The following is a 12,460-nucleotide window of genomic DNA, read 5'->3' on the forward strand; positions in this document are numbered from 1 at the left end:
CACGGTCCACCTAGTTAGTTAATTGAAACTTGAAAACTCACGAGTCACAAGTCACATGGTACTTGCTAGGTACTCGAGAGTCACCAATTCCATTTGCCTACTTGCAAGTTGCTATATAATACTAGTATATGCATAATACAACTAGTAAAAATGAAAGGCAACTTGTAAATGTTGATTTGTCAAATGACAAGGGCATTTTGACTAGGCATGTCGTGATGACATGCAAAATTCGAGCTTCAACTTGTTTTTTGACAGGGCATTGTTGAAAAGCCTTGTTTTGACGGGCAAAACGGCCATTGACAGGAAAAACAGCCGTCAAGTTTAATTTGGGTAGATGCCAATTTTGCTAGCAGGAGGAGATCTCGAGGAGTGTTTAGGTGTGGGATGATTGACTAGTGTATTGTGCGGGGAATTATGCGTAATTTGGTGGGGGGCAAGTCGCCACAACACACGGACCGAAGGGAAGCGTCGTGGAAGCATAGCATGATCTGGGACGTGACAGAGATGTACTCTCTCTCCCCCCTCGACAACTTTGACCTTCTGGACACACTGATCAGAGCTACGGACAACAATTTATTTGTATATTGCAACGTTGGATTTTGTGCTTCTGGTAACACATTGTGTTGAACTTATGCTTGACTTCTTATGCTTGACTTCTTCTGAGAGGGAAGGGGGGAGGCGCCGTGGAACCATAGCATGATCTAAGACGTGACAGAGATGTACCCTCCCTCCCTCCCCCCCGCGCCCCCTCCCCTTCCCTTCAACCCCCAACCGGGCCCTTCTTTGAGAGAGAGAGAGAGAGAGAGAGAGAGAGAGAGAGAGAGAGAGCGATCCTTTCATGATCACCAGAGCAAAGATTACATTGGGTTCTACCTGATCAGCACGATGCATCAGCTGCCGATGATCAACCTCCGGCTAATTACCATCAGCTCCTGCTTAATCCTCCTTATTCTTTTCCCCATTAATATTACCACCGTTCGGGCTGCTAGAACTCCACCATGCTCATCAATAAGTAATCTTCAGTTTTGCTGGTCACTCTGTCGATCACGAGCTGATAAATTAGTTTAGTCCACATTCATCGTCATCGTATTGCTGATCTTGTCCTCTGACTGACTGTTTGAATACTGTTTACTAAACTGAATGGCTCTTGCTAATTTAAGGCGGATCTGATTGTTAGTTCACTCGGATATTCACAAGGTTGTTTTTTCCCACATTTATCATCACATTGTTGCTATTAATTTCTTCTGTGGCTGTTTTTCTGCTAAGATTGCATGCTTGTATTGATTCTCGCTACGGGCGGATCTGATTGTTTGTTTATTCATGCCTTAATGCTAATCATGTAATCCTTATAGCCTGCACCAGCTGATCAGTTCTCTTGTTGGTATGATATTACGATGGATGATCAATTGATCGAGTTAGACGGTGTGCAAGAGTGCGGCCCAGCGCATACCGTGTTGCCAGAAGGTGTGTGCTTATGGCAACAAGGGATCATACAACACAACACACTCACAGGCGCATCGAGATCAGGCTGTATATTTGAGGTACCTAAGACATACAACTGCAGGTGAATCAAAATCAGCAATGTAAGCAGTCTATTAGCATTAAGATATAACTGTCAACAGATCAAAATGAGTAGTGTATTAGCATGATCTTATGGGCTTCATTACATTGGGAAAGTTCGAAGATACTTAATTATATGTTTCGCCACATGATGGTTATTGGATGGTGCCTGACATGTTATTGGTAGCAATTATCAGGTGAGAGATGCGGAGTTTCTGAAGGTGATCGGGAAGAATCCAAAGCTGGAATTTCTCGCACATGCAGACGCCCATGAAGGAGGCGTGTATTTCCCAGACAAGGACGAGTTCTACTTCTCCAGCACACGCCAGACTAATCCACCCAATATCAAGGTATTCATCTCATTCCATTCATATCACTGCAATATCGGATATGAAAGCCCATACAATCACAGCACAGTGGTTTGAGCTACATAGGTGCGTGGGTTCAGACCCTATGCCTTGCATCTCCTTATGCATAACAAAATATCTAGTCAAGTCTAGTGCTGAAAATGACAATATTTATGAAAGTAGATCACATCATTCCCTCTTACCTATTCAGGTTTGGGTACTCACATTATATCACACTATACCACAAACACCTTATAATATTCACTCCTAATCAAATTAAAAATAGAAACTAAAGTTGCAATTGAGCCATAGAATCTCCCATCATACCACACCTTACAAAATTTACATTCAAATTGAAGTTAGGATCACTCTCCTCTTGTTGTGAGACCTTGAGGTCCATGAGACAACAATAGATGTATGGTAAGCTTGTCACTACAGGTGTTTCACAGAGCTTAGAAATATCCCCTAAGATTGGAATCTACTTCCATTTCGTAGGAGCTCAACCAAAGTTGAGTGCTTGGATGTCATATTGCCATTGATCAAAACTTATACAATAAAGTTGATTTAGTCACTATATTAATGAATTCATTTCATTCAATATCTCATTATTCTTAATGAACTCACATGCTTATTATACTAATTGCACAAAAGAGAAGTATGATACTCAAGGTCATCATTATTAACTCATTGCTCATGGTTTAGAGGATTGGAGACATTTTGAGATATTTACATTTACCTTCTACCAATTTACTTAACCAAAAAGTAAAATCCTACCATGCAATATGCGCCTTAGAGAATTGTCTTGTGGTCCATTTTTTTCATGTTGTGCATGTTAATGGTTGATAAGGAAAAGAATAAAGTGTCTCAAAATGGGTGCATAAAAAGAAATAAATCTTGCAAAGTTCTAGTTAACTAGGGGTAAATTTCTCATAAAGGACTCCTAACCATTACAATAGCATGCCCTTACTAGCAATGTTAAACAAAGGAGAAATATATTTTATTATCTTTACCCTTTACATGATAAGAAGTAATATATTATATAATGCACTAGGCAACGTACTTTTCCATGTAAAAATTGACTTTCTCACATGCTTTCCAATTTCAACTTCATATATAATAACATACCTTGAGCTATAGATTGCCTTGTCATTGAATGTAAAATAGCTTAATCCTCTTGTGCATCTTAAAGTCTACATTGAAATTTGTAAATGTTGTCTTGTGAACCTAACCTTCTTCCAACACAATATCCAACCCTATTCATTCACATCCTAATGCATAACATACCAATTTTACAAATATGTGAAAAAAGAAACAAAGTAACTATTCTTTTTGCATGCATCATACACTACACAAGAAACTTATATAGAAGCTCCAAGGTTCAAGACAATACTAGTTAGTACAGTTAAGATAATAATATTCTTTAGAATCTCAAGACTATTCAAACATTGTGCATGTATAGAGATTTTCCTTATACATGACACATGGCATTCTAGAAAAGCTTACTCTATTGACATTCTAGAAAATATTCATCTACTATGTTAAAAAGTCTTTAGAAGATGGACGAAAAAACCCATGATTCAATCGTAATTCACATCTTTTGGATTGACTGAGAAAAACTTATAACAATGTGAAATAAGTGACAAAAAAGATAAGACCTAAGCCTTATCTAAGTGTCTCCCTTTAATATGGTACCGATTGATGCCTAATAATGTAAAAGAAAATGGAATCTAGTTATTGACTTTTGTGACACATATGCTCAAAATGCTTTTTTCATTTGGAAAAAATTAGGCTTATCTAAGTGCCTCCCTTTTCTCTAAGACCAATTAATGCTTCATAATGTTAAAAAAATGGATTTTGCTTCTTGATTATGTTTTACCCATATGCTTATAATGTCTTTTTTAGTTGGGAAAAATCTCATTGGCGACGAATGATGTGACCATTGTATTGAATGAGACACCCATGTCTAATGGCATGGTGTTGGATGTATCTGGTCAACTACTTGTTTGCCAACAAGGAAAGGGATCTCAAGGTGGCTTCATCCAACGTATTAATCTACACAATGATCATGCTAACATCGTAGCAGACAATTGGTTTGGTCTCCCCTTTAATAGTCCTAATGACGTGGTTGTTAAGAGTGATGGCTCCATTTGGTTCACAGACCCAGACTATGGTTGGTACGCCCTCTCTCTCTCTCCCCCCGCCTACAATGTGGTAATTTTTTCCAAGTTTTGATTTTTACATCTATATATATTGTTGAGTATACTATGTAAAGAATTCTTTCATTTTAAGGAAGAAATAGATCGATGGCTGCTCATTTCAAATTAGTTTTGCATCATGTCAATGTCTAAACTGCATTCCTACATGGTCACTTAGATGAAAAAATTGATGTCCTAGCCTCCTAACTTTGTAGATCTCAAATTTCCCAACCATGTTTGTCTTTTGCATAAAGCTCTATATGGCATGAAATAGGCACCTAAGCAATGGTACACTTGCATTCATACTCGCTTAGTACACCATGGCTTTAGACAATTGAATACAAATCATAACATTTACATCCTCATTCAAGGCAACACAATCATTATCCTAGGACTCTATGTTGATGATATTCCTATCCTAGCTCACTCTTATTATGCGTTGCTATTTAGAGGAGAATTGGAGTCATTATAATCATTGAGAAAATGTGTACAAAATACTAACATGAACCTTAGGCGCATATTAAATTTTTTCAAAAATAAGCATATACTTTTTATTTTGTTTAAGACTAGATTATTTGATATTTAGAAGATTACCTTACTCATTGTAAGCATTGAGAAAATGTGCACAACCCCAATCTTGCTCATTATTATAAGCATCTCTTGCTCGTAGGGGTGGCGGGGGGAGGAGGGGCATACACACATGTAGTTGTAAACATACATGCACACATTCAACTATGCACAAATACATGTGTGTGCATGTAGACATGTATGCATGCATGTGCACACCTCAGTGCACACATGTACACATTCACACACTCACTCATTGACACTTAATGCATGGGAACTTGTTGGAGGCCATTCAACCATATTCTCAATTATCTTAGTTATTTTTTGTTCATTTGGTTCTTTCTTATTAGGGTGCAAGGTTTCAAGGCTAATCCTCCTCGCATAAACAACCAAGTCTATCGAATAAACAAATGGGGAGTTGTGGATGCAGTAGCAGATGGATTTACCAAACCCAATGGCCTAGCCTTTTCCCATGATGAGAAACACCTCTATGTAACTGACACCGGCTCCTCCCTTGGGTGAGTAATATATTTGAACATGAAAACTACTTGTTTGTGTAATGATGGTGATAGTATAATTGAGACATTAAGTGCATGCAATGATACCCATGTAGTGTCCCAACCATATTTTAATAAAACTTACTATGGAATACTATGTAGAGATAGGGCTATTGTTATTTGCATCAATAGTGACCATATTGGATGATTTGAGTGATTGTAAACTACAAGGGTTCAAAGACAAAGAGCAAACATATGAAACCTTATGCTGTTGATGTAGTGATATTCATATGGTGTGTGAACCATATGTTAATACGACTTCTAATTGCCACCATGTAAAGATAGGGCTATTGTTTTATGCATCACAAATGGCTATGTTGGATGCTTTGAGTGATTGTAAAATGCAAGGGTTCAAATACAAAGAGCAAGCACACAAAATCTCAAGCTTATATATGTCAAGGATAGCTATTGCCTAGAAATCACAAATAAAACTCAAGGATGGCTCCCAATTTGTCATTGACAAGAATTGGATTGTTGGTTTATGATGCGTGTAGAAACGGTTCCGTGGATGTTACACGGCCCCATTCGGTGTATGTGTTTGATGTGAATTCGGATGGGATGAGTCTATCCAATCGAAGATTGTTTGCATCAATGGCATCCTTTGATGGGAGCTATGTTGGTATTGCTGCTCCTGATGGCATCAAAGTTGACACACATGGTCGTGTTTATGTTGCAAATCCTGACGGCATTCAAGGTAACAAGAGTTTTGTCTCTTCTAACCACACATATTGGGATTTATCACCACAATGTTGCCACTTGTATTGTTTCACACATTGTAATGATGCATCATCTAAGTTTCCAAGTACATGAGATGTTTAACTTTTCTTTTCTATGTTTGAATTAATGGTTGTTCTTTCATGTGTGCATACAAGTGTGAACCATCAAGGTTCCCCCCATGATGGTTGGAGGAACCCAAATGGTTCATCATAAGACATGCCTATGGCCAAGGGCGGCCATTTTCTATGATAGTTTCCCTATGGTATACTATAAGGCAATCATAAAATTTTCTATGAATCATTTATTTTGTCTTCTAGCACATGTATGGATGATATTGATGGTCTCCAAGGATTGTCACTTGGTAGTTTGCAAAACCAAATATATATTATCATACATAGGAATATGTCTTACATGTCAATCATTGTAATTCTAAAATCTCTAGGAAAATGATGTATTTCCATTTAATTGCAAGAAGTTATAGTATGCTTGAATGCATTGCAACCTTTTAAGTTATAATTTCATAAAGTTTTAGCTCCTTTTAACCATGTGCACATGATTGGCTTACACTTGAACCAAGATTAGCTTTTAGAGTATCATTGGGCCATAGATAGAACCCACTTGATGCTAGGGCTATTGATAAAGAATCAATTTAGTATTCACAACCATTTTTCAATTGTCAATCCTTGAAAAAAGTAAATGAAAGAAGACAATGAGTTTGTGATTGATGAAAAAAAATACTTTGAACCTCGAGCATGATGGATGAACTATATTTTATGTTTACTTTTCATAACTTTAGGGAGAACATTGGAGGTGATGTTTCTTCCTCATTAACTAATTGTTGTCACTTGTAATCTTTGTGTAGTTTTCAAGGAAAATGGTGAGGTAATTGGCTTGATTCGTGTGCATGGATCTGCCAATATGGGCTTCGCGGGAAAGAACTTGAATCGCTTGGTAATCTTAAATGACACTTCCATTAGTGCCATCAATCTTCAAGTAAAAGGAGCTAACCTATTCTATGCCATGAAGTATGCCGAGACTCATTGATAAATCTTGTTGTTTATGAACAATCTTCTATTGTTTCTTTCCTACTTGGGTTGAGATTAGGTACTTCACATGTATATAATAAATCATATTTTTACCAATTCTTTTTCTTTTAGGGACATTGTCTGTGTGTACATGTGTGCACACAAGGACCACATTCTAGAAAGAAGTAAAAAGTCCACATTGATGGTCTTAATTTGTAACTAGGTGCAAAAAACATGATACAAGCTATTGTTCCACACTAGTGCTACTAACCATCTTTGTTCAATGCTCAAATAAAGAATTTATTACCATAGCTCTTGCATCCCATTTCTTCAATAAGTTACTTTGTGGAGTGAAGAGCGTACAAAATCAAAAGCACATAGGGTTAAAACATTAATAACATGCTCAAAAGTATTAGTAACTTAGATTAGATGGTATTAAATACTAGAAAACATTCGGGACTCATGAACTTGATATATATAATGTTCAATGGTCGTGAATGCCAGATGTTTTGTAATGGTGGCTCATTCATGTAAATGCTAATTGCTTTAATACACCACTAGTTTTTTTGAAAGGCATTCATCATAGTGTCTTCTAGGGTGAGCATTGTGTGTGCTTTTGCATATTTCTAGGAAAATTAAGAGCAAAAAGTGTGTCCTATAATGTGAGTGTAACCAAAAAGTTAAAATAGATTCCGTTTGACATACACATAGTCAATCCAACATATGGATAACTTTTTAGATTTACATGAAAAAATATAGATACAAATGAGAATTATGAAAATTATCACATTAAGAAGTGAAAAATAATGGAAAAGTACATTGATTGTTCTAGATCAAGGTGAGGTCTTCCAAAAAGGTACAATGATTGGTGCAATGTATAGTATTTGCATCTCACCAAGGGGGTGGGGGGCAGGGTCACCTTCTAGAATATGTAATGTATCACATGAGTTCCAAAGAAAGGGTATTTTTATTATGTTCACTTACATTTTTCCAAAAACAAAAGGGGTTTATAAATGTACCTCAGGTAGAATTTACATTAGGGGTCTTGTAATTCAAGTTTTTTCAAAAGCACACTTTAGAGGGGGGAGGGGGGCTATAGAGGGGAGGTGTGGGATGTGGATAGGTGGGGAAGGAGAGTCAATACTTAGACTTGGCTCTCTCTCTCTCTCTCTATATATATATATATATATATATATATATAACATCCCATTCCTAGGTAGTTTCCAAGCTGTCTCCCCAAGTGATTAGATAGTTTTATAAGAGAGGCCTAGGAGAGGGTGTTGAATGAATTGGCACACAGAATCCATGCATGCTTTGAATTGAACTCACCCATATCTACATATATACTTATTTACCTTTACCTTTATGTGACAGACTAAAGATCTAATTGTGTGACATAATTAGGATTATAGGCTCTTGGGGTATTCACCATGGGCAATGTATGGAATCGTGTAAGTGTAGGCAAGGGGGGGGGGGGGGGGAGGGGGTTTCCAAAAAGCATATAAGCATATACATAAGGGGTAGGTGCCCATTAACTCCCCCCTCCAACCATAAAAGTAAGGGAGGGGCAGAGGGGGGGGGGGGGGATAGAGTGGGGGCTGGACAGGGGGGGAGGGGGTGGGAGAGAGCTCAAAATATTCCATAATACTAGTATTTGAATTATATCCCCCTAGCCACATACATTCCATAGTACTAGCAAGGTTGACTCTAAGTGAAGTGATCAAGGGATTTTAGTCTAGCATACACTTTGAATGAGACCTTGAAATGTATGAGAGAATAATCCAAAATATCAATATCATCAATATGATATTTTGTATCTCATGACTAGCATTTGATGTATACAAAAATGTTGTATTTTGAGACTAATTATGATATGCACACAATGCCTTTAACAAATCTAATTGATCATAGACAAGACTCATATCATGTGAAATCTTGGCCTAACAACCATGTTGTGCAACTCAAAAATATAACCTACTAACATGTGTAAAAAGAGCTAAAGGTGGCAAGAGTCTTGCTATATATATATTCTAAAATAACATTTTCTTTCTCAAAAATCAAGATATCCACACATTTCAAGGCTAAGTGGACCACTTAACCGAAGTTAATATAGGGTAAAGTTTTTGGGAGTTACACCACCTTGTCACCACACCATTGTATAAGCATATGCCAAGTAGTTACAACCTAAATGTGAGTTGAATTGCTCCACAATCCTATGTTATCTCAAAGAAGTTGCAAGCCATTTGTGACGTCCTTGTTGTAAGGGTACTTATATTCCAAAGTGCCCTTGTGCCCACCAACCTCTTCAATGACCTGCATCAAATCAAACTTAAATCAAAGTGAGAAAAGCCCTAATGTAGCCACACAATAATCACATTACTATAGTGAAATACACAAGTGTTAAATCACATTCTTTCAAATTTAGTATGCAAGAAGAAAAAAGATATATGATAATACTACAAAGAAAAACCAATGAAAGAGACATGGTATTATGACATAACAAAAATGAGAGTGCACATCTATTTAACAATGTCATAAGTGCGATCTTGTAAGCTGAGAATATCATAATTGGTCGTGGATCATCCAATGTACTGAGATCCACCTCAATCACATCCGTGTCTCTTATTCTATCTTGAGCTTCTATCGGCTCATTTAGTGTAATATCTCCGCACAATAAAAGTTAGTTGGTTGGTTCGAAAGTTAGCTAGTCAATTAATAAGTTAGTAAGTTTACTAACTAAAGACTAATTAAGGTAAAAACTAACTAACATTAATTGTTAATAATTTTTATTTAATTTAAAATATTTTATTTAGAAAAATCAAGAGTCGTAAATTCGATATTTTTCTCAGATTGGCAAGGACCGTAGCCACCCTTTATGTAAATTGCAACGTGAACGAGACTTATGAGTTATATTAATCACTAGGTTAATGTGTATAGTTTGGATGGTCCAAAAACATTAGATTTTGGACAAAACTAGTATATTTTAGATACTTTAGATATTATCCTAAAAGAAAAAGATATGGAGATTTTTAGAACTGGATGTCATTTAAAAAGAAAAGACAAGTGATATTTTAGTTAGTTTGGATATTTTATAAAAAGAAAAAAATAAACAGAGGATTTGCGAAATCGCATGCGCCGCAATTGCAGTACACAGGCAGTGGACAGCATTTCGAACAGAGAAAAGAAGAAGGAGTGAACTGAGAGCTTTCTAATCAAGTGCCTTGAGGTTTTATCCCCCTTTCGGAGCCAATGGAACCATCAGATTTATGATCTGAGCATCAGATTTATGATCTGAGCATCAGATCACTGATCTTTCCAAGATCCCCCTCCAGAAAGAGCTCTTCTTCTCAATCACAAGCCCTCTTCTCTAATTCACTATAAATATGAGGCATGGGAGAGGCATAAAAAATGATAAGGAGACCCTGAAAGGTTGCAAGAGAGAGGGAGAGAGAGAGTATACCCCTCCAAGAGATTGTGAGTGAGAGATTGAGAGAGAGAGAGAGAGAGAGAGAGAGAGAGAGAGAGAGAGAGAGAGAGAGAGAGAAGAGTCACCTCGAGAGGCTGCAAGGAAGAGAATTAGCTCAATTTCCTCTATCTCGATCCTCGACTTAACCATCTTCTCTTACTCTCTCCCATCTTGAATCTATTCTACCTTCTTAATCTCTTGAGTCTACCTGCGGTTGATGGCCTGCAAGCGAAGAATGTCGCGTGCGGATGACAATCGTGCAACTAGCAACAAGCCTTCGGGCAAAGGCATCACTGTCAACCCAACTGCGGTTCCGGTCGTAAGTAATGTATTTTCAAATTGATAGATGCTTGTTTTGATTATCGTATGAGATACGTTAGGCCCCATACTATGATGTACGAGTATAGGCCATTGGAAAGGATAAATTTAATCTCACCTACTCGAAAGATGGAGTTTGTGAAGTGCATATATCAAGGGAAGATAATTGCACCTAGTTACATATGACTTATTTGCTAGTAGAGCAATTACAAGAAAGAATTAGTCAAGCATTATGAATGACATAGTCATCAAAAGAATGACATTAAAAGGGTTGTGCATACAAGTTCTAGATTAAAGTATAGTCAAGGGATACAAATAGCATAATTACAAAAAGAATATGACATTGTGAATCATGAATAGAAAGTACTAGTTTAAAGTTTAGATACTTCAAAAGTACTTAGCCTAAGAGCCTAGATATTAAGAAAAACTAGATTCTAGCTCAATGCACGGCCTATTGGAGTCTAATTACTTGAGATCATCTCACACTTATCTTATCAAGTATTCATACGTTATGCCTATGACATGTTTGATATATGAGGATAATTTTCTAGTTGCCTCATGACTTGACTAAGAGCTAGCACAAGAAATTGATAATAAGGGTTAAAGGTAGGATGTCTTGAGATCCGTTTGATAACGATGAATTTTGCCAATCCAAATTCAGGGTGGGTTATCAATCAAGGTAAGAGACCTATAGAACTTACATCATGAATAGTGTTTAAACCCTTAACATATGCCCTAGCCAAAGGAAGGAAGTGTTAAGAACATGTTTGCATAGTATTGCTCTTAGATCCCAAGGGGGAGAGCAAATATATGATGGAAATGTTATATCGACTATTCTTGCATTGGTTGAAAAGAATGCAATTGGTTTTGTTGATTGATCGAACAACATCCTAAATGCTTTTACATTCAACTGGTTGCTGCTTTGTTGTTTGGATGATTATTGTAATGTTTCCGCACAATAAAAGTTAGTTGGTTAGTTCAAAAGTTAGTTAGTTAATTAATAAGTTAGTAAGATTACTAACTAAAGAATAACTAAGGTAAAAACTAACTAACATTAATTCTTAATAATTTTTATTTAATTTAAAATAATTTATTTAGAAAAATCGAGTTGTAAATTCGATATTTTTTTCAAATTGGCAAAGACCGTGGCCACCCTTCATGTAAATTACAACGTGAACGAAACTTATGAGTTATATTAATCACTAGGATAATGTGTATAGTTTGGATGGTCTAAAAGTATTAGACTTTTGGACAAGACTAGAATATTTTAGATATTTTAGAGATTATCTTAATTTAAAAAAAAAGAGATATGGAGATTTCTAAAACTAGATGTCATTTAAAAGAAAAAAACAAGTGATGTGTTAGTTAGTTTGAAGATTTTATAAAAAGAAAAATAAAGAAAAGTGACTAGCGAAATCGCGTGTGCCGCGATCGTAGTTTACAGGCAGTAGAGAGCACTTCGAATAGAGAAAAGAAGGAGCGAACTGAGAGCTTTCTAATCAAGTGTCTTGGGGTTTTACCCCCCTTTCGGAGCCAATGGAACCATCAGATTTATGATCTGAGCATCAGATCACTGATCTTTCCAAGATCCCCCTCCACAAAGAGCTCCACTTCTCAAGCACAAGCCCTCTTCTCCAATTCACTATAAATATGAGGCATGGGAGAGGCATAAGGGACATAAGGAGACCCCGAGAGGCTGCGAGAGAGA

The 12,460-nt window shown here is 36.7% G+C and overlaps 1 protein-coding gene across 2 annotated transcripts; it reads left to right on the forward strand.

Annotated features, from left to right (window-relative positions):
• The first annotated feature begins 396 nt into the window (after positions 1–396).
• LOC148022675 (uncharacterized) lies at positions 397–7,279 on the forward strand. Of its 2 annotated transcripts, none has more exons than XM_087695619.1 (7): positions 397–610; positions 1,420–1,541; positions 1,758–1,910; positions 3,810–4,081; positions 5,020–5,187; positions 5,721–5,920; positions 6,806–7,279. In XM_087695619.1, the coding sequence occupies exons 1-7, from the start codon at positions 415–417 to the stop codon at positions 6,985–6,987; spliced, it is 1,293 nt and encodes a 430-aa protein (XP_087551745.1). In that variant the 5' UTR covers positions 397–414; the 3' UTR covers positions 6,988–7,279. The 2 variants fall into 2 exon arrangements, with proteins under 2 accessions (XP_087551745.1, XP_087551744.1); XM_087695618.1 differs by lacking the exon at positions 397–610 and adding an exon at positions 703–1,012.
• The last annotated feature ends 5,181 nt before the right edge of the window (positions 7,280–12,460 follow it).

This window comes from Lygodium microphyllum, chromosome 16 (genome assembly GCF_053477565.2).
Source record: "Lygodium microphyllum isolate KBCC chromosome 16, Lygodium_microphyllum_v1.1.10, whole genome shotgun sequence".
NCBI lineage: Eukaryota > Viridiplantae > Streptophyta > Polypodiopsida > Schizaeales > Lygodiaceae > Lygodium > Lygodium microphyllum.

What these genes read in the sequence shown, in the direction of transcription:
- LOC148022675 (XM_087695618.1), top strand. Translation starts at nt 718, where the DNA reads ATGTACCCTCCCTCCCTCCCCCCCGCGCCCCCTCCCCTTCCCTTCAAC. An exon ending in TCCACCATGCTCATCAATAA is followed by an intron (nt 1,013 to 1,419) that starts GTAATCTTCAGT and finishes TGATCGAGTTAG; the next exon opens with ACGGTGTGCAAGAGTGCGGC. An exon ending in GACACCGGCTCCTCCCTTGG is followed by an intron (nt 5,188 to 5,720) that starts GTGAGTAATATA and finishes TGATGCGTGTAG; the next exon opens with AAACGGTTCCGTGGATGTTA.